Here is a 23,095-nt window from a genome sequence, read left to right as displayed (position 1 = left end):
GGGTAATTGCAAACTGCTTAAATCACTTTAATTGGGCCTTGATTCAAGGACCTGTTATAAGCTTATTTTTCCTTACATGTTTTGCACATAAGACTTTGACATTTTACATTTCATTCACAAGTTAATTTTTTCTCTTTTATTTGGATTTTATTTTTATTTCTTTTGCCAATTGATTTCATACAACCCCGTGACTCAGCCATGTATCCTTAGCTTACTTGGGGTACCCTCTTCAGGGGAGAGTGTGTTATTGATTCTCCTCAGGGGATGTATAATTTTTATAATCATAATGTCTGTATTATAATCTATAATGTAAAATTTTAACTCTTTTTGAGAGTAATTTCAGGGGGGAATGTAAAATTCTCCTCAGAAGGGAATGTATGTTTTATAATCTATAATGTAAAGTTTAAATTCTTTTGAGAGTAATTTCAGGATAAGAAATTTGCCATCTCCCCAGAATCCAGACGTCGAACCTGTTTGGAGAAGGTACCATGAAGATGCCTGAAGAATCTACATTGCATCAAGAGATCCAGAATGAACTTTGGGGTGCAGTTGATTGAACTATGGGGAGTTGAATGCATTTGTTTTGAATATATATTCTTATGCCAAAGGGGACTGCCCCTAATTGGTATTTTGTCAATGCGGCTAGCAACCATTGGATCATTGTTTTTGTCCTCTTTTCTTTTTATCCCCAAATTTCTGTAATTTAAAAGTTAGTTATGTTTACAAGAGCATTCGAGGAGACCAGTCTCTCACTGCTCTTCAGGGGGGAATGTGATATTGGAAATGTGGGGGTCTTAATATTGAGATCTATGATTATAAACTTCCTGTGGATGTTTAGGGGACTTGAAAATTACATTTCCCATGATTCCTCTTACACATAATACAGGTGGCAGGAAGTGTGATTGCATAGACAGAGGCATAAAGACTCAGAACTTGATTGGGATGCTCTCTTTCCTAGGAAACAGCCAGGGGGAAAGCACCATGGGGCATTTGAATTAGATCTTAGCAGGACCATGAGTTTTTTTTTTAATTACCAATATGAATTACAATAAAACCCTAATATTTTTAAATATATCCTTCTATATTAATTTTATTTGTAACAGACAAAACATATGATTTATTGCTTGTTTATTTGGGTTTATGATTTGGAGTTTTGATTTTATAAAATTATTCACTTACAAAAATGAATAATATAAAAATATGTTTTCTGTAAAAATACATGTATAACCTAAATTGAAATGCTTGTCAGCTCTGGGATGGAGGATGAAAGAAGGGAGAGAGACAACATGAATCGTATAACTTTGGAAAACTTATATGGAAATATATTAAAATAAAATAAAGATTAGAAAATCAATAACTGGAAAGTTGGGAAGAGAGGATGGTTGGAGGAGATGATAATGAATTTTTTTAAACATATATATAGCCTGCTAATTGGTCACCCTACTTCAAGTCTCTTCCCTACTTCATTCCATCCTCTGCTTAGCTATCAAAGTGGTTTTCATAGATGTACTAGTTTGTGTTACCCACCTAGTCAGTAAATTCCAGTGGCTTTTTAACACTTTCAGGATCAAATATAACATCCTCCGGCTTTTAAAGCTCTTCATAGCCTGGCCCTTTCCTACATGAGCTTGGATTACATTTATTCATTCATTCAAACTTATTTGTTCATTCAGCTTCTCCCCACCTTCCCTGCTCCATAGAAGGCAACATCCAACAAGATAATATGTATTTCATGGGGGCAGCTGGGTGGCTCAGTGCATTAAGAGAGAGGCTCAGAGATGGGAGGTCCTGGGTTCAAATCTGACCTCAGACATGTCCTAGCTGTGTGACCCTGGGCAAGTCACTTAACCCCCATTGCTTAGCCCTTACTCCTCTTCTGCCTTGGAACCAATTCCCAGTATTGATTCTACGATGGAAGGTAAGGTTTTGGGAGTGGTGGTGAAGAATATGTCTTTCATTTTTCCATTTCTCAGTTCATTCTCTGTAGGTGAGCATTCACAAGTTATTCTTTATATATTAAATTTGTAGCTGTATATAATGTTCTCTTTATTCTTCTCATTTCACTCTTCATTATTTCATAAAGTTCTTTCCAAGTATTTTAAAAAATTAATCTGTTCAGCATATCTTATGGCACAGTAGCATTCCATTATAATCATATACCACAATTTGTTTAGCTATTCCCCTATTGATAGACATCTCAATTTCTTTCTTTTTTAATTTTTTCCATGATTACATGATTCTGTCTTCTAAATTTCCAGTTCTTTGTCACCACAAAGAGAGCTACTTTGACTATTTTGGAACATATAGGTTTTTTTTCCTTTTCCCCTGATTTTCTTGGGAAATAGACCCAGCAATATTTGATCTAAAGGATATACACAGTTTTATAACTCTCTGGTTATAATTCCAAATTGCTCTCCAAAGTGATTGAATTAGTCCACAGTTCTACCAACAGTGTATTAGTGGCCTCACTTTTCCATAACCACTCCAACATTTGTCATTTTGCCTTTTTGTCATTTTAGCCAATTTGATAGGTGTGAGATGATACCTCAGAATTGTTTTGGTTTGCATTTCCCTAATCAATAGTGATGTAGAGCATTTTTTCATGTACTTTTAAATGACTTTGATTTCTTTATCCAAAAACTGTTCCTATCTTTTGCCAATTTATCAATTAGGAAATGACTCTTACTCCTATAAATTTTACAAAGTTCTTTTTATATTTTTGATATGAGACCTGAGAAACTAAAATTTTTTCCCAGATATTTTGCTTTTCTTTTAATCTTGGTGGCATTTGTTTTATTTGTACAAAAATTTTTAGTTTAATGTACTCAAAATTATCCATTTCTTGCTCACAGTGTTCTCCCTTTCTTGTTTATTGATAACCTTATCCTCATCTCCTATCCTTAAATCTGATAATTGATATTTTTCCTATTTTTTAAAAATCTTAGAATTAGTATTGTGTATTAGTTCCAAGGCAGAAGAGCTGTTTGGGCTAAGCAGTGGTGGTTAAGTGACTTGCCTAGAGTCACAGAGTTAGAAAGTATCTAAGGACAGATTTGAACCCAGGACCTTCTGTCTCTAGGCTGGCTCTCAACTCACTGAGCCACGTAGCTGGCACCTCTCTCTCTCTCTCTGACTGACACACACACACACACACACACTTCAAGAGATGCTACCAGGAATGTGTTTATGTTCCTTACTTGCACTTACATGATTGCAATTCCTTTTGAATTTTGACCATCATTAGGGAGTAATTTGCTTATATTATAAATATTGGTGGCAGATGAATGTATGAAGAGAATTGTGTACAACAGTATACCATATTTTTAAGTAAAATTACTTTGTTTTTTTCTTAAACCATATCAGTTATGTATGATGGTTAATCTACTCCCAGAGCTTGACTTTAATAATAATACTAACAAAACAATAAAAATAATACTTTAGTACATCAAAAGACCCCTCAGGCAGTCTTTGCGGGTTGCTGAGGCCATTAAAAAATCATTACTTGATAGCCAACTTTTTTATGTCTATCCAACAACTATCTGAGTCACCATTAAGTAACACAAACTGTCTCCAGGCCCATGTTAATTAATAGGATCATAAGATTTTAAGTTAAAGGGGGTCTTAGAGATCATCTAATCCAGTTACTTCTAAATTCAAGAGCTATTGAGAGTGTCTTGCCTGAGTCACCATACCAAGTATAGTACATAAAATATAAAGGAATAGAAACTGTGGATCAGAAAGAGATACACTATCAAAAAGGTGAATGATAGAGTAGAAAAAGCAGGGAACTTGGAACTTGATGGGTGACTTGGGTTCTGAGTCTGTTATAAGTAGCAGGAACTGACTTCTTTTATGCCAAAATCAGCATTTTTCCCAGTATACTTTACTGTCAAGCATAGTTCTATCCCCTCATTTTACAGATTAGTTTGGGCTCATTTCTATGCCCTAATGAAGCATTAGGCTCTTGTAGAGGAATGATAATAGCAATGGTACCTTATACATAAATGGTACTTTATTATAACACTGTATTGTCCCATACATTATCTTATATATTCCTTACCATGCCTCAGCATGAGTTAGGTAAAGCATATAAGCATTTCTATTTCTTTATTTTTATAGTGCTTTAAATTTAAAAAGCATTTTGTCACTGCACCCCTCTGAGATGAATAGTGCAAGTAGGATTATCCTGATTTTAAAGTAAGAAGAAACAGATTTAGAGAGGCTAATTTACCTACCTTGGACACAGCTAGCATATCATGGCACTGAACCACAGGACTTCATGTTCAGTGCTGCTTCTGCTTAACTGCGCTGTCTACTTCAGACTAGCTCTTCTTTCTTTCAGATTTATAAATTATGAGCTTTCTATCTTTCACAGAATAATTTCCTGAATTCTGAAAAAAGGTTTTCATTTGTTTGCCCATGATGACAGGCCACCACTTTACTTTTTTTTTTTTTTTTTTTTTTTTTTTTAGTAAGGATTCTAGTAATTTGAGATATTCTTTACTGAACTTTTAATGTGACTGAGATAGAAGGGGTAGAGTTGTTTTTTTTTGTTTTTGCTTTTTTAATATAAATTTTTATGGATTTTAACATCAGTTAAAACTTCCACTTTTTATCTCTCCTGTCTCATCTTAGAGAGACATCTTTTTAAATAAAACAAAAAAGAGAAAGGGAAGGGTAGTTCTGTAAAACTATTCAGTATATCAAAAAATCTGATTTTATATGTATCCTTTTTGACTTTGCAAAGAAGCAGGGGTCAGATTTCTTAACAAATTTGGTCATTCTTATCGAATAGTATATTATTGTATAGTACTGTGATGGAGAGCCTATGGTGCAAAAAAAAAGGGTGGGGGAATCACCCATACCCCTCTCTTTAGGCATACCTGCAATTGCTTTTGTTTTTCACTAGAAAGGACCAGAGCTATTCCACTCCCCCTCTTTATGCACCTGAAAACATTCCTCACTTTCCCCACCCCTCTTCCCAGTAGCCCAGTGGGAATGCTTCCTCCTTCCCCTGTCTGTGGTAAGGTGCTGGGGCAGAGGGGTATCTCACATGATGCCTGAGGGTGTGGTACAGATGGCAGCCTGTTGAGTCTGTGGTGAAGGTGATTCCTGTGGTGGGATTGAAAAGGAGCTAGCTTTGAGGAGAGCATAGCTCATAGTGTGGCACATAGCTGGAGGGGAGAGGAATAGAGTGCTGGGTCCACTCTCCTCCCACTTTACACACATACTTCTCATCATCTTCTCTCCTGCATAGCAACCCAATGGGAGTGCTTCCTTCCCTGTATGGGGTAAAGGGGAAGGCAGGGCATGGGGGGCTCTTAGTCTGGGGTGGGGCTCTTTTTGTTTTCATCATGTTCATCATCAAATGGTGCAATTTCATTTTGTTTTTGTGAACCTATGTCATATTGCTGCTTGGTCCTGAAGTATTCTCTGTGTTATTAACAGCTGTCTCCCTTGTATTTAGACTTTGGAGAATAGGTTGTTTTTGTCATTGCTGATCTTATGAGAATGTACAACTGGATAATATCTGAAATGCAAAATAAAATATCATTCAAGGTGGAAAAAAAAACCAAACAAGGTGGCATAGTGATATAGTAAACCTGAGATCAGGAAGACCCAAGTTCAATTCCTGCCTCAAAAACTATCTGTGTAATGTCACTTAACTTTCTCCTTTTCTAAGTTTCTTCACCTATAAAATGAGGACAATAATAGCACCTACCTCCTACAGTTTTTGTAAAGATCAAAGGAGATTCTAACATATATAAGTTGCTTTGCAAACTTTAAAGTGTTTTATAAATACCTAAATAATTTATGGTATGTGTGAATACAGTAGATTTACTGTGTATTAATATTATTATAACACAGTCTATTGCATTCATGTACCATAATGTATGTATTAATATTACAACATAGTTATAGTTTGTTATATTCCTGTTCCATAATTTACTTATCCATTTCTAAATCAGTAGACATCTATTTTGTTTCCAGCTTTTTGCTACTTCAGAAAGTGCTACTATAAATATATTGGTGTCTATTGGACCTTTTAAATCATTCTTGACCTTCCTGAAGCCTGTGACATTATTGATCACTCCTCCTTGATAATCTTTTCTCTCTAGGTTTCCAGGGCACCATTGTCTCTTTGTTCTCCAATAACCTTTCAGAGCCCTTCCTTCTGTCTCCTTTGCTGGTTCCTCTACTTTAAACAGAGGTGTCACACCTTCAGTATTCTGTCTGGGATCTCTTCTATACTACTTAACTAGGTGATCTCATCAGCTCCTATGGATTTAATTGCCATCTCTATGCTGATGATTCTCAAATCTACCTATTCTACTCTAAACTCTCTGTTTACCTCCAATCTTATGTCTTCAACTGCCATTCAAGTATCTCAAACTGGGCAGTCCAAGAGACATCTTAAATTCCATATTTTCATTTTCTCTTGGTAAACCCTGCTCTTTCTACCTTCCTTAATACTGTAGAGGGCAACACTATCTTCCCCAGTCCCTTGGATTCAAAAGTGTAGAGACATCTCATACTCCTCACTATCTCCTATCCCCCATATCCAATCTGTTGATTTTTACTTTCACAACATCTTTTATATCACCTCTTCCTTCTGACACTGCCACCACTCTAATGTGGGCCTTCTTTACCTTACCCCTGAACTATTGCAGTAGCCTGCAGTTGGATCTACCTGTGTCAAGTCTCCCCACTTCAATCCATTCTCTATTCAGCCATTAAAGTGATTTTCCTAAAGCACAGGTCTGATGTCACCCCCTATTCAGTAAACTCCCATGGGTTTCTCTTGCCTTCAAGACCAAATAAAAAATACTGTTTAACCTTCTAAGTCCATCATAACCTAGTATCCTCCTACTTTTCCATCTTAATCCCCAAATAAATATGATCCAGTGACACTAGTCTCCTGGCTGTTCATGAATAAGATTTTCCATCTCTCAACTGTAGGCATTTTCTTTGTCCCCTGTGCCTGGAATACTCTTCCCTCTTTGACTACTTGCTTTCCTGGCTTCTTTTAATTTCCAACTAAAGTCCCGACATCTTTTACTGGAAACCTTTCCTAATGTCTTTTCTGGTACCTTTCTTTTACTAAAGATTTCCTATTTAACCTGAATATAGCTTGCTTTGAATATGTTTTCATGTTGTGTCCCCCATCAGATTGTGAACCTCTTGAAGGTGGGAATAACCTTTTTGTATCTTTTTGTGCTTAGCATTGCAGATGCTTAATAAATATTGATTGGAGTATATACTTTACAATGATATTTCTAGATCAACGAATATGGACTTTTTAATGAATTTCAATGTATAACTTCAAATTGGTTTCCAAATTGATTATTTACAGCTCCATCAACAATGCATCAGCATGCCCATCTTTTCATAATCCTTCCAGTATTGGCTATTCCTACTACAGTCAGTTGTCTGTGTATTTTGGATTTCAAATTCTTGTTAAATATTTGATACAAAGACTTTTTTGACTGATGCAATTATTAACTTCTTTTATTTTTAATTTCAGGTTCTTCAGCCAAAGCACTTGTTAGTTTAAAAGGTAAGTGTAATTTAAAAAAAAAATGTGGCATGTATTGAGGATAACTAACCAAGTGAAATTAATCTGCATATGTACTTATTGCAGAGCAATTTTAGTAATGTACCTTTCATAGTTATTAATTAGTTCCACAGAAATTAGGTTAAAATGATATAGGAGATTGTCACATGGATGTAATATTTATAAATGTGTTTGACTAAACAATGTTTCCACAAAAGTTTGTATCTGTATGGTATTTAGCTATAATGTATTAGTGATGTTATTGCAACCTTATCTGGAATATGTCCATAACATATGTTCTTTTCTGTCAATAGATACTAATTTGATTTATGGCTTTAGTTATTTTTTTTTCCAGTTTGCTTTTTTAAAATTTTCTTTTTTTAAGGTTTTTTCAATGGTTACATGATTTATGTTTTCTCCCTCCCCTCATTCCTTCCCCATCCTGGAAGTTGACAAGCAATTCCACTGGGTTACACACACACACACACACACACACACACACACACACACACACACACACACGTTCACTCAAACCCATTTCCATATCATTCATTTTTGTAAAAGAACAATCCTTTAAAACCAAAACCCTAAATCACATACCCATATAAACAAGTGAAAAATCACATGTTTTCTTCTGGATTTCTACTCCTACAGTTTTTTCTCTAGATGTGGATAACATTCTTTCTCATAAGTCCCTCAATTGTCCTGGATCATTGCATTGCTTTTACTAGCAAAGTCAATCACATTTGATCATCCCACAGTGTTTCAGTCTCATTGTATAATGGTCTGGTTTTGCTTATTTCAGTGACATTCATGTAGTATAAGAGGGAGATTTTAGGTATTTATAGATATGTATTTAAAATGTCGTCGCCAGAAATCAACAATTCAGATTGATCCCATAATTAAAATAGACCCAAGTCAGGATCAGGTTTAAGGTAAGAGATAGGGAAATAGAGAGAGGGAGAGGCTGGTCCAGGCCTGGAGAGGCCTGGACGGAGAGAGAGGGTTAAAAGGCTAATTAAACTAGGCTACAAGCCACAAGACCTTAGAAATCAGAGAGGCTTTATAAGCCTACTTAAGGCAGAGTTTGGAAACGCCAAGGTAGGCCAAGGAAGTCAGCCTAACTTATCCACCTGACAATTCAGAGTAGAATTCTGAGGTCTCAGCCGAGCACCTTCAGCACCAATTCCAAAGCCCGAACTCCTTCACCAGCTTGTAACCCACATATTTAAAGAGATAGTGTCTCTGGTCATTTCCCGTGGGCCACCTCTAATTCAAGTGGACCAATGGCAGCCTCTACACTGATTTGGACTGCCCAAAGGGCAGTCCCTTGTTCTTGATTTGATCTTATTGTCATGTGGGATTAACTATCTCCCCTCCCCAACTAAGGGAGGTGGGGATGATATAATCTAGATGCCTAGGGTAAGTAGATTTTTGACTATGGATGGGCTAGAGTAATTAATTTCATTTACACTGTAGGTCTTTCTAGTTCTTATAAAAATCCATCCATTGGGCTGCTGGGCAGAGTGAGGGGAAGTGAGGAATGTCCTCAGGGGCATGGAGATGGGGAGGGAAACAGCTCCACCCCAGCCCCTCTGGTTTTCTAGTAACAAACTTTGGCTGGTGACTGTAGGCGTGCCCACAGAAAAGGCTCTGTGTGCTCTTTCTGGCACACGTCATACATTCTCCATCACTGGCTTAAAGTGATCGTGTGTCTTAAAAAATGTACAGTTGGTTTTCATTTATGTGGCAGAAAAAATACCTCCTTTAATATTTTGCATTTTCAAGGGGGCTGCTAAAGAAGTATGATATTATTTACCTTCACAAAGCAACTAATGCATAGGTTTTATTGCATGAGATTTCTTTTTTAAACCTGTTATACTGACTGTATTCTTTGTATTTTTTTGGCACTAGAAAATGAGTATGTACAATCTAATTAAATTTTTACATGCAGTTATTTAAGATATTAAAGTAAAAGTTTCATGGTAAAAATATTATAAAATTAGACTTATTAGAAAAATCATTTAATTCCTTCTTGTCTACTTTTTCATTTATTTACTTATTTATTTAAAAACTCTTACTTTCTGTCTTAGAATTGATACTGAGGTTCCAAGGCAGAAGAGCAGTAAGGACTAGGCAATTGGGGTTAAATGACTTGTCCAGAGCCCCACAGCTAGGAAGTCTCTGAGGCTATATTTGAATCCACAACCTCTAGCCTCCAGTCCTGGCTTCCTATATACCAAGCCCTCTAGCTGCCTCCAAGATTATATTTAAGAAGAGGAAATCCAGCTATAATATGACATATATAGATTTTTGTAAAGTGAATTTAGGCAAGTTCCCATGAACTAAATTCCTAAACAGCCTCAGAGGGTTGGCAGTTTTTAAGAATAAAATTATGAAGGCACAAACAAAACTAATTGTGATGGGGAAAAGTAAAAGTTGGTCTAAAAAAGAAAACCAGTATAAATGCACAGGGAGCTCATTAAGCAACTTATATTTTAAAAGAAATACACAAAAGGGGGGCAGCTGGGTAGCTCAGTGGAGTGAGAGTCAGGCCTAGAGACAGGAGGTCCTAGGTTCAAACCTGGCCTCAGCCACTTCCCAGCTGTGTGACCCTGGGCAAGTCACTTGACCCCCATTGCCCACCCTTACCAATCTTCCACCTATGAGACAATACACCGAAGTACAAGGGTTTAAAAAAAAAATGGAAAAAAAAAAAAAGAAATACACAAAAGATAAGAAGCAAGGGAAGGACACTAATAAGGTGGAGAGTGTCCAGAGAAGGGTGACCATACAGGGCCTCAAGTTGATTCTGTATGAGGACTGGCTAAAGAAATTAGGGATATATAGCCTTGAATAGAGAAGATTTAGAGAGCATGTGTGACAACTGTTTTGAAGTATTTGAACTGTTATATAGAGAAAGGATTATATATTTTTGGGTGGGGCCCAGAGAATAGAACTAGAAATAATGAATGAAAATTTCAAAGAGACTAATTTAGACTTGACATAAGGAAAACCTTAATAACAATTAGAAGTGTCATAAACAGAATGGGCTGCTTTTTGAGGTAGTAAAACTGAAGTTTTCTATCTACTAGTTAGCTATATTTTAAGAGAGGATTTTCTTAGATGACTTTTTTTTTTAATCCTTACTTTCCATCTTAGAATCAAGACTGTGTATTGGTTCCAAGGTAGAAGAATGGTAAGGGCTAGGCAACTTCTAGGGTCACACAACTAGGAAGTGTCTGAGGTCATATTTGAACCCAGGACCTCCCATATTTAGGCCTGACTCAATCAATTAAGCCACTTAGCTGTCCGTCTCTTAGATGAGTTTTGAGATTTTTTGTAAGACCTAGACAAATATTGTCAGATATGATTAGGGACATTTGTTTTAAAGCTACCATATGCCCCATTAAGAAATTTTCTTTAATAACGGACTTCTCTACTAGCAGCAATGCAAGAATCCAGAGCAAGGCTGAGGGATTTATGAGAAAGAAAACTAGCCACATTCAGAGGAAGAACTGTGGGAGGAGAAAAACAGAGGAAAAACAACTGCTTGAACACATGGGCTGATGGGGATATTATTGGGGATGAAGACACTAAACGATAACACTAGTCCAACTATCAATAATATGTAATTGGGTCTTAATCAATGATACATGTAAAACCCAGTGGAATTGTGTGTCGGCTAAGGGGCGGGGATGGGGGGCTTGGGGAGAGGGAAAGAGCATGAAACATGTAACTATGGGAAAATATTCAAAATAAAAATATAATTTAAAAGCTTAAAAAAGTTGGTACTAGGACAGAAAGTAAGGATTAAAAATAACAAATAATAATAATAAAAATAATTTTCAAAAAAATTTTGTTTAACCATTTTCTCTTGACTTCCCCATTTCACTTTCTCTATAAGACACAAACTTAAAAGCTGTCCTTTCCTTTGTGCATAGTTTTAAAAAATTAGTTGATAATTCCTGTTGATTGACTTTCAAATTATTTTTTACATTCATACCCTTTCTCTTGCACTATTGCAGTAATCAGTAAAATTAATTTACTGTGCCCTGAGGCACAGCTTTGATCATATTACCTCTTACCTCCTCATCCCAGTTCCTACAGTCTTTCATTGCTTTATGTTGCTTAGCATGCCAAGTGTTTAATGATTTAGCACCATTCATCCAGTCTTATTCCCACTATTTTATTTTCACTTACTACAAATTTATATTGAACTAAAAAACTTGTTCCCTGAACATCTCCTAAAAAGTTTCATTTCTATACCATTAGTCAGAATATTGCCTATAATTGGAATGTATTCCACCTTCACCTTAATGGTTCTGCTTGTTCACTTCCTTTCATCTGTCCTTCAAAGCCTAGTTCAAATGTAACTTTCTTCTTGAACCTTTGAATGAAGTCTTTTCGACACTTTTAACCTCTGTCCTGATAATAAATTTCAATAGCATTCATATTCTGTCTTATACAATTGTCGTTTTCATCCCATGCCTTGTTAGGCTCTACATTTTCTTGGGGATAATGTTTGTATCATCTTTGAATTTTCTTTATTACCTTTTACAATACCTTTCATGTAGTAAGTGCTTGTAAATATTTGTCAAATAAATGAATGTTAATGATATAATGAAATTTTCAAATTATTTTGGAGTTATGCAGAAAAATGTCTTACTATTATGTTGGACAACTCAAAAAATTGATTTGTGTTAATATACCTTTCAATCACATATATGAGGATACTGTTTTTATTATCATAAAGGAACATTCATATCATAAATAGTGAAAGCAAAAATAAACTTCATATGGTCCAGCTCCTTTATTGATGAGTAAACTAAGTTATTTAGTGACAGCTCATACCTATCACTTTAAAATATACAAAGCCTTTGTATATATTATTTCAGCTAATAAGGTTTGAGGCAGGATTTATATATACCCTTTTCTTCTTGTACCCACACTAAGTGACTTGCTCAGGATTTTTACTTACACACACACATGCGCACACACACACACACTGTTCAAATAAAATTGATATAGAAGGATATATTTAAAAATATTAGGGCTTTATTTAAAGCCATTTTGATAGTTATAGCCATGTGCCTGATAAGAGCTCATTCAAACACCGTGCCATTACCTCTGCCCACCTGGCTTGTTCAGCAGGAAAGAGGAGGGTCCCAATCAAGTTCTGAATCTTTATACCTATGTCTATGTAATCACACTTCCTGTCACCTGTATTATGTAAGAAGAATAATGGGAAATGTAGTTTTCAAGTCCCCTAAACATCCACAGGAAGTTTATATCATGGATCTCAATATTAAGACCCCCAAATTTCCAATATCACAATATGCAGAGAGAGAGAGAGAGAGAGATGTATATCTATCTGTTTATCCATAAAATTAGTGGAAGAGATGAGGCTAGGACCAGCTCTCCTGACTTCAAACCTAGTGTTCTTGACAGTATAACACTGCTTTTTCTTTGATGTATTTTAAAATCTTGTAGTCTCCATTGCACTAGATTTAAATTTGTATTAATGTGTAATTTTATAATAGAGGGAAGCTTGTCCAACACATGGAATGAAAAATACAGTTCTTTGCAGAAAACACCGGTTTGGAAAGGCAAGAACACAGCTTCTTCAGTAGAAATGGTAAAGAGTAATTTATTTTCTTAGTTGTAATGATAATTAAATTATCATTTATATAGTATTACCGAATAATAATTCTTACAGATCTCATTGCAGAAAGTCCTTTTCCTCCTAGAAGATTTGAGATACGTTGATAAAAAATAGTGCTTTATTATTTTTTCCAAGCATAATTCAATCATTGAAAATTTAATCAGTTCTTATTACTGTTTTATTATTGTTCTCAAAAAGTTTTCTGGGTATATTATTGTATGTAGTTCTATGTTAAATAATACATTAAAAAATTACACATTTGATTCTTATTTCACTTTCATTCTGGAAAGTTTTGAGTGTACTCCTAGTAAAAATCCAAGCCAGATTTTCTAAAGACTGATCTAGGTAGAGTTTCATTAGAAGTAGACTTTGTACTCAGTGATGAATTCTTTGGCAGGGAAATACCCAATAAAGAAAAAATACAAAAGTCGCCCTTAGTCCTTTGTATTTTCCTTTGACTTCCATAGTGTTAGTGGTAGAAAAGGAGGCAGCCATCAATATGTTAATACTAACAGTTTTTAGACCATCTATAACTATGGGTATTCTAAATGTGACATAATTATCAAATGACCGAGGAGTATCAGTTTTGATTATAAGCGAAAACCTAAGAAATAACAAAGTTGTAGCTAAATGGATTTATGAAGAAGCAAATGTTAAACGATTGATAGAGTTGGTTTTGAGTGTCCAAAGGTATCCAGAAAAATCACTTAATGGGATATCTGATCATCTAGTATTTCAATATTCATATTAAGTATTTGAAAATCTCATCATGAAAGTAATTGTCATTTATGCACTAATCTGTGTTGAAAAGGAAGAAGGAAAATTCTTCAAAGAATTTAATGCTATCTTAAATTTTAAATCAACATATATTTTAATGGCTTGGTGATTTCAATGCAAAGGTAAGAACATGTCAGGATAGCAAGAAATATGCAATAAAATGTGTAGATTACAAATGAAAAATATTTATTTTATTCATTCAAAGAACAATATTTTTCTGGTATTGGTATCTGTCTGTGAGGCATAAAATATTAGTTTTCAAATAATTAAACAAGAATATAATTCAGAGGTAATTGGAGTCCTATGTGATAAGTACTCTGCAATATGTATCAAATAAGAAACAATGAAGAATGACAATAAAGAATATCATCAAAGCCTCATATGAAGAAGACAAGTTGATCAAGACCAAAGGATAGGCATCCTTTGTGCTCCACTAGTACTTTAAAATGTATTAGTAAAAAGTGGGGAAGGCCTCTGGCACATTAGGTTTACCCCTTATGGGAAACTTGTCGCAAAATTAAGAGTTGGCCCACACCAGGCTGCCATCTTGTATTATTAGAAATGAAATCTACATTGATGAAATTTTAGGTCCTTTTGAGTTCTTGAGAGTCTTGTGCTCAAGAAACTTATACTAAAAACAAATAGGGGTGTTTAAATAACCAGATAGAAGTAATGTTGGAATAGGCAATAAGCAACATTTTGTAAAAATCAAGTGAAAGCACATTTTAGAGGGAGATGATAATAGGTAAGTAAACTTTTGATTTTGCCATTTGGAGGTTTTCCTTCTGTTCTGCCCAATCAGGTCCCAAGTGGATGGAGTAGAACTGAGACAGTAGCATCTAGAGACCAACCAAGTGAAAGTATCTGTTTGACTATTTTCTAAATTAAAAACTATCCCTATTTGACATTTTTCTTCCATTGACATTTCTAATCAAGTCATAGCTATTTCATCCTGTTGTTGAAATATGTGTCTTATATAAAAATGGAAACTTGTTTTTGATTTTTTCATTTAATTCTTTTACATTTCTGCCATATAGCCCTTCAGAAATTCAAAACGAAGCCGTCTTTTTTGTGAAGATGATGACAGACAATTAAATACAAGGTCCCCCAAAAGAAATCAGAGAGTTGCAATGGTTCCACAGGTATGTGTGAGTCTAAAGCATTTCACAAAATGAATGAAGAATGGCAGTCTACCATAATGCAATTTGAGTTTACATTTTACAAATTCCTGGGAAGCAATTTATTTGTAGAAACCATAGCATTCAAAATTCAAAGTGATACTTTATTTCTGTTCTCTAGCTCAGTTTTTGTGCCAGAGTTCTCAAAAGGAAGTTATTACTTCACTTACTAGTTTCAAACTTGGAAATCAGCCCTCCATCCTTAGTGTTCTTTCTTAGGTATATCAAACATTAGGTAAATAGATTTGTCAATGTGAGGAAATTTTTTTTTCTTTCATGAAAATGAGGAAAAATACATAATGCCCATTAATACTAAGGGACCATGTAGTCCTTTTTCTTTTGTATCTCAAAGAAGAAAGTGTATGGAGTGAAATCAAATAATTGCTTTCACTATTAGCATCCCTGTTCCTTAGTTAATAATCTATATATCAAAGAAGGAATAGAAGCTAAGCAAAGAAATATTTAATTTAGTAATGCTATAATATTGCTTACACAGAACTCACAATCCATTTTGTGGGCAGATCCTGTTTCTTTGGACAACCACATTTCTGACAACAATTTCCCCCCAAAATGCGCCATTTTAATGTAGATTTTATTTTCCCATCAGAATATTGTTATCATTAGGAATTGTGTTTCAGACCATAGGTAGACACTTCAACCATATTATATTTGTGACTGAGAGTATTTCATAAAATTAAAGTTATAGCAATAATACACTCTGTAGGCATATAAAATAGTGAAGCTATGTCCTTAGTCCTCTGAAACAGCTATTAATGTACACTGTATAAGAAACTGTACTGCACTTTTTGGAGGAAAATACTACATTTTTTCCCCCAATTACATGTAAAAACAATTTTAAACATTCATTTTTTTAAAAAAAAATTGTTTTAAACCCTTAAACTTCTGTGCATTGGCTTCTAGGTGGAAGAGTGGTAAGGGTGGGCAATGGGGGTCAAGTGACTTGCCCAGGGTCTGGGAAGTGTCTGAGGCCGGGTTTGAACCTAGGACCTCCTGTCCCTAGGCCTGACTCTCAATCCACTGAGCTACCCAGCTGCCCCTAAACATTCATTTTTTTTTAAATTTTGAGTTCTAAATTTTCTCTCCCTCTCCCCTGACCCCTTTCCTCAAGAAAGCAAGTGATTTGACATACACAATCATTAAAGACATATTTCCATATTAGCCCATGTTGCAAAAGAAAACACAGGCCAAAAAAACAAACTGAGAAAAATAAAGTTTAAAAACTGTTTAGATCTGCATTCAGACTCCATGAGTTCTTCCGCTGGAGGTAGATAGCATTTTTCATCATAAGTCCTTCAGAGTTATCTTAGATTCCTTATAATAACCAAGTCATTCACAGTTCATCTTCATACAATAGTGCTATTACTGTATTCTCCTGGTTCTGCTCACTTTACTTATAAGTCTTGTTCTTATAAGTCTTTTCCAGTTTTTCCTAAAGCCATCTTGCTTGTTATTTCTTATTGCACAATAGTATCCCATCACAATCATATACGATAACTTATTCAACTATTCCCTAATTGATGGGCATCCCTTATGGACTTTAAAATTTATATATCACCCCCAAATTAATCCTACCGTATAGTATATTTGAACTTCAAAAGCAATAGGGAAGCCATAATAAATATCATTTCAGCATTTAATATTAATTTTGCTTCTTCTCTTAGAATTTAGAAGTATTTAGAGGGGAGGATTGTTGAATGACCCATTTTTCTTTAAGTAGATTTTTATTGATGTCTTTTGTTTTTTTATTCCTAAATTTTCCCCATTATCTCTTCCTCTCCCCTTAAAAAAGAATTTTTCAAAAGAGAATAAAAATTCAGCAAAAGCAGCCAATACATCAAAAAAACCCAAACTGATGTGATATGTGATGTTCTTTACCCTTAGACACCTTCTCCTAGCTATACAGAGGAAAGGGTGAGGTGTCTTCTTTAGTGTCCCATTTATTTTAAGTTTTTACTTTTTTCAATGAAATTTTACTTTCTCTCCTTTTCTCTCTTGCCAATTAAAAAGAAAAAAGGGAAAACAAAATCTATATAATAAATATATATTTATATAATCATATAAATATATATAATAAATACATAATCAAACACAATCATTTCCCATGTTGGCCGTGCCCCAAAATGTGTCTAATTCTGTATTTTACTCCATCACTCTTTGTCAGGATGTGGCAGCATTCTTCATTATTGATCCTCTCAAATCATGACCATCATCAGAGTTCATAAGTCTTTCAAAACTGTTTGTTTTAACATTGTTATTATAGTATGAATTGTTCTACTAATTCTACTCCACTCTGTATCAGTTCATATAGGTCTTTCCAAATTTTTCTGAAACTGTCCTTTTCATCATTTCTTATACCATCATTATATTCCATCATATTCTTATACCGTAATTTGTTTAGCCATTACCTAGTAGATGGACATGCTCTTAGTTTCCATTTCTTTACCATGACAAAAGGAATTGCTATAAATATTTTTCTGCATGTGTTCTTTTCTTTTTCCTCTGATCTCTTTGGGGGAAAAGGCCTATTAAGTGCTTCTACATCAAAAGATATGCATAGTTGAATAATTTAGGGGTTATGGTTCCATACTTTTCAGAATGCTGAAACCATTCACAGTTCCACCAACAATACATTAATGTACCTGTTTTCTTCCCTTCAGGGACAACATTCTAACATTTGTCATTTTCCCTTTATCCAAGTCTGATGGTTTTGAAGTAGTCTTAAGCTTTTTCTTAAGTTTAAACCAGTTTTTTTCCTTCTTGACTAAATTTTTCTATAATTAGTTGAACTCATAACCCCTTGCATCCAAATATTTTAAAATCTCATGAAACTTAAGTTATGAGAGCAAGGATACTGAAGACTCTTGAATCTAGTCCTCTTATTCATGTTTTTTTACATTCTTGTTCTTAACTATCCCAAATGCTTCTGTATCCCAAATAACATAAGAGCAGTAGGTTTCCGGGGTGGGGGTGGGGGTGTTTGTTTTTTTAACTCTTAACCTTCTTACCTTCCAGGGTAGAAGAGCAGTAAGGAGTAGGCAACTGAGGTTGTAGGATTTAAATTAATTTCCAATACTTCAAGTATTATCTGACAAAAAGAACCATGTGTCTAAGTTTTTCTACATGCTCAAAAATCCCTACTCCACCAAAGCTCCATTCACAGGAAGTGAATAGGGTGCTGGGAATGATAGTTTTGCTGGGGATCTTAGTTTTTAGGGTAACATTCTTAATAAAATATTTGAGCTTAGGAATTTTGAATGTTTTATAAACTTTTACAAAACTATTTGCCTTTTCTATAAAGGATCACAGATTGTCTTCTCTTAGGAAACTGGATTTCAAATAATCCCTGTATTTTATTTCCTAGAAATTTACAGCAACAATGTCAACACCAGACAAGAAAGCTTCACAGAAGATTGGCTTCCGGCTACGAAACCTTCTCAAACTTCCCAAGGCACACAAGTGGTGTATATATGAGTGGTTCTATTCAAATATAGATAAGTATGTATTCTGTGTTATACTGATTTGAACTATCAATTCAAGTTTTTCAAGCATTATAGATTTATAAATTATAAATCTTATCTATAGATCTTTGGTCCTTAGCATTATTCTTTTTTAGATGAGGTATTTTTTTTTTACATGCTTTGCATGGTACCTTTGCTCATAATAGCTGCTTAATAAATGCTTATTCTCTGGGTAGGCAAGGTGTCTTAGTAGATAGAGAGCTAGATCTGGAGACCAGAGGTCCTTTATTCAAATTCTCCTGCCTGAGATGGATGAGTGACCTGCCTCAGTTCACACAACTATTAATAACAAGAATAACACACTAATTTCTCACTCCACGCAAGTGAAGAAGAGCCAAGAGAAAAATGGTAGTTCTTATTTTGAAGACTCTTTTTTTCTTCATCCCTTGACCACTTCACTATAGGAGAATGGCTTTTGGTATTATATATTTCTGTCGGTTATGTACATATTTTTACCTTATTTATTAATTATGGATGATTGCACTAGAGATTAAAATAAGAAAGACAACTCCCTGCCCTCAAGGACTATACATCTAATGAGGGAATACATTAAATCACATAAAAGAAAGCTAAAAAGGGCTGGGGCTGAGAACTGGGGAGGTCCTAGGTAAGGTGACTTGGTGGAAGTGTCAAAACGTTCCAAAATGAGTGCAACTAGGGTTAGAATTATGACATCTCTGAGATATCTTTTCTGTGCAATCTCTTTCACCTTTAGATTAGAGGGGCAGAAAGTATTGATGAGGTCTAAGTTACAAGGTTAATTAGTTCATGAAAGATACTGAGATTTCCCAATGATGAATTTTCTTTGGGCACAGAGGAAAAGTCAAAACATTACAAAATGAATACAGCCTAGTGGTAAAAGCCCATTTTATTAGATTTGTAGGATTATTGGCAAGTACATTTTTACCAGCTCTCACTCTAAGTGGATGCCAATCAAGATACCATCATTCCTACATGTTCCAGAAATCCAAGTTCATTTCTTAGGCCATTATTAACCATCTATTTACTTCTCAGTGTGGTAAAGCCCCATAGATCTGAAATTTTGCTCCATCTAAGCCACCATCTTCCAAGCGTTTTTGCTGTGTTTCTCTGGCTTTCTCCTTTAGCCACCTCCCCGATGCCTGTGTTCAACTCTCTGAGTCCAGTGCCAGCAAGGCCCTCTCTCGGGACGGTATGCCTGCCCGCCTGGAGATTTCAGGGGCTGCTGGAGACTCCACACAGCCCATGGGGGAGGGGTCCTGGGATTCCCCTTCTATACCCTCAGACCCAACAGTTCAAGAATTCAAACCTTTTTCTTGGCGTACCTCTTGAGCTGTCCAGCAGTAGGATTCCCTGCTCTGTCCTGTTAGATTTGGTCCTCTTCTCGAAGCGCTTTGTTTTCTATCTTGGTGTGGAGGTTTTAAGATTTGCTCTGTCTAAGCTGCCATCTTCCCAGAATCCCCTTCCAGCTATTTACTTCTCAAATCCACCCTTCTCCAATGAAGCACTTAACTTATATTGGACACAGTAATGAAAACATACTAGTGGTACTTGAGCCTTCAGTTTCCTACCCAGAAGCTTCACTGGGACTCCCAAGAGCCAGTCAAAACTCTTGAAACCATTATTCAATCATCCACATTCCTAGATTTCTAGGACTGACTTAATATCTTAGAGGACTTCCCATCATGCACTTTGCAGTTAAGCTAAGATACACTTCTTTCTGTACCTCACAGTACCCCACTACATCTCCTGTCTCTGCATCTACAAGTCTGTCTTCCATATCAAGAATGTACTCTCTCCTGGAACTCCTGGTTTTCCTAAAAAATTTGCTTAAGTACCTTATCCTCTCGGCTTCTAGTGTCCCTTCCACCAAAAAAGTTCTGCCATTTATATATTTTTTTTGTATATGTGCATGTTATTTCCCCTAATAGAATATAAGTTCTATAAAGTCAGGAATTGTTTTTTTTTTTTTTCCATTTTGTTTCCTCAGTGCCTGGTACCTAGTAGGTGTTTAATAAATAATTGTTGATTAATTGGTGTAAAATGCTTGAGGCAGTTTTGAAGTTGGATCTTCTCACATCTAAGGATTTCATTGATACCAGCCCATAACGAAGCCAAGACATGATCTTTAAGCCAAGAAAACAAATATTCTCTGTAGAGGCACACATTAAATATATTTATAATTAATTTTAAATTAGCAATATGGTCAATATAGGAGACAGCTAGGTGTTTTAGTGGATAGTGCTGGACCTGGAATCAGGAAGACTTGAGTTCAAATATGGCCTCAGACACTAGGTGTGTGATCTTGGGCAAGCCACTTAACCTCTGTTGCCTTAATCCACTGGAGAAGGAAATGGCAAACCACTCCATGTGTTTACCAAGAAAACCCCATAGACCAGTGATGGGCAAACTATGGCCTGCAGGCCAGATTGGGGGAGAGGGGACCTGAAATGTTCTATCCAGCCGCACGACATTATTCCTAATCTGACAAATACAATGAGTAGGATATAATACAATGAAACTTTGAAAGAGTTGCCTTAGAAACAGATTGACAGATGAGCATTTCCTTTCCTTTGGCCCCGTCTTTAAAAAGTTTGCCCATGACTGTGCTCCATAGGACCATAAAGAATCAGACATGACTGAATGACAGAACAGTGATAAAATAGTCAGTCTTTTGCAGATAATAATCCTTTTGCAACTTTTGAGGTTAACATAAGTATCAGTGACTTAATGTATTTTAAGGAATAGCATTTTGAGTGATCATATACTTTCTGAGCTATGTGAATGACCCTGAGCAAGTCACTTAACCTTTGCCTCACTTTCCTCATCTGACAAATAACAGCTTCCTCCCATAGTTGTTGTGAGGATCAAATGAGTTGTTTGTAAAGTGCTTTGCAAATCTTAAAGCACTATGTAATGCGAACTATTATTATTAATGCATAGCAGCAGTAGCAACAGCAGTTATTTTTATGATGAAATGAAAGTTTATCATTTAATCGACAGAATAATTAGAAAAAGTGTATTGTTATTCATTTTAAGAATATTGTAAATTGCTTAAAAAGTATTAAAATGTCACCTTTGTTTTAACAGACCATTATTTGAAGGAGATAACGACTTTTGTGTCTGTCTAAAAGAGTCTTTTCCTAATCTAAAGACCCGAAAGTTAACAAGAGTGGAATGGGGAAAAATTAGACGGCTGATGGGAAAACCACGGAGGTAAAAATATAGTTGTGATTTTTTTGTTTAGTTTTAAATTGATTAATTGTTATCATTACAACTATGTGTTTAATAATCCACAATACACCATTAACTTTGAACTTATAATCTTTTATGCTAAATATATTTTATTAACTTCAATTTAAATGATAAAAGGTGACATTGATAATGATGCCACCTATTGCTGTCTTCCCTAAAGTGCCTTTTGAAGAATTTTGGTTTGGCCTTGTCCACAAATGGGCTTTTTTCATTTTACTCTTAAAAAAATACATGAAGTGAATATGGGTTAGTTAGTACTTAAGAATTGTTAATTCATATAAAATTACTTAACTCTTCTATGGTTCAATATTTTAAAAAATATATAGGAATAATTTCTGCTAATTTTATTGAGAAATTCTAAAGTTTGTAGAAGCATTAATCCTAATTGTTCTATTGTACTATCCATAATAGAGCTATTCTACATAGAAAATGTCTCCATTTTTCCCAGAGGAAAACTTGAAGGCTATTAAAAGTCTATTTGAGGGGCAGCTGGGTAGCTCAGTGGATTGAGAGTCAGGCCTAGAGACGGGAGGTCCTAGGTTCAAATCCGACCTCAGACACTTCCCAGCTGTGTGACCCTGGGCAAGTCGCTTGACCCCCATTGCCCACCCTTACCACTCTTCCACCTAGGGGCCAATACACAGAAGTTAAGGGTTTAAAAGGTCTATTTGATATGACTAATTAGCACAGAATTTTGTTTTCCTAATTTATAAATCAGAGGTACAGATAGTAGTAACACTTTCTATCAGGTGATTAATTTTTTATTGTTCTTTGTCTTCACAAATGATACTGTAAACATTATTATTAGAGCTTCCTGTGCATATGAAATATTTAGTATATGAAATTTAGCATTTTTGATACGTTATTTTTTGTTTGTTTTGTACTGTCATTTTGTTAGCTATCTAATGTCAAATGTCCAGGCCAGCCAGTATTAGAGTGTGAAATAAAGATAAAAGACCAGTAGGGGGCAGCTGGGTAGCTCAGTGGAGTGAGAGTCAGGCCTAGAGACAGGAGGTCCTAGGTTCAAATCCGGCCTCAGCCACTTCCCAGCTGTGTGACCCTGGGCAGGTCACTTGACCCCCATTGCCCACCCTTACCACTCTTCCACCTATGAGACAATACACCGAAGTACAAGGGTTTAAAAAAA

At 35.3% G+C, this 23,095-nt stretch overlaps 1 protein-coding gene across 5 annotated transcripts in view; it reads left to right on the top strand.

Annotated features, from left to right (window-relative positions):
* Positions 1 to 23,095, top strand: part of LIN9 (lin-9 DREAM MuvB core complex component) — an 81,504-nt gene that overhangs the window by 28,016 nt on the left and 30,393 nt on the right. For 3 of the 5 annotated variants that reach the window (XM_044672137.1, XM_044672136.1, XM_044672134.1), the window contains exons 2-6: positions 7,526 to 7,558; positions 13,099 to 13,193; positions 15,035 to 15,139; positions 18,558 to 18,691; positions 21,784 to 21,909. In XM_044672137.1, coding sequence (XP_044528072.1) covers positions 7,526 to 7,558; positions 13,099 to 13,193; positions 15,035 to 15,139; positions 18,558 to 18,691; positions 21,784 to 21,909 — 493 coding nt within the window. Of the gene's footprint in view, positions 1 to 7,525; positions 7,563 to 13,098; positions 13,194 to 15,034; positions 15,140 to 18,557; positions 18,692 to 21,783; positions 21,910 to 23,095 lie in introns of all 5 variants that reach the window. The other 2 variants (XM_044672135.1, XM_044672139.1) reach the window with 2 other exon arrangements.

Source organism: Gracilinanus agilis, chromosome 4 (assembly GCF_016433145.1).
Source record: "Gracilinanus agilis isolate LMUSP501 chromosome 4, AgileGrace, whole genome shotgun sequence".
Lineage (NCBI taxonomy): Eukaryota > Metazoa > Chordata > Mammalia > Didelphimorphia > Didelphidae > Gracilinanus > Gracilinanus agilis.
This window is presented reverse-complemented; position numbering and strand designations above follow the sequence as displayed.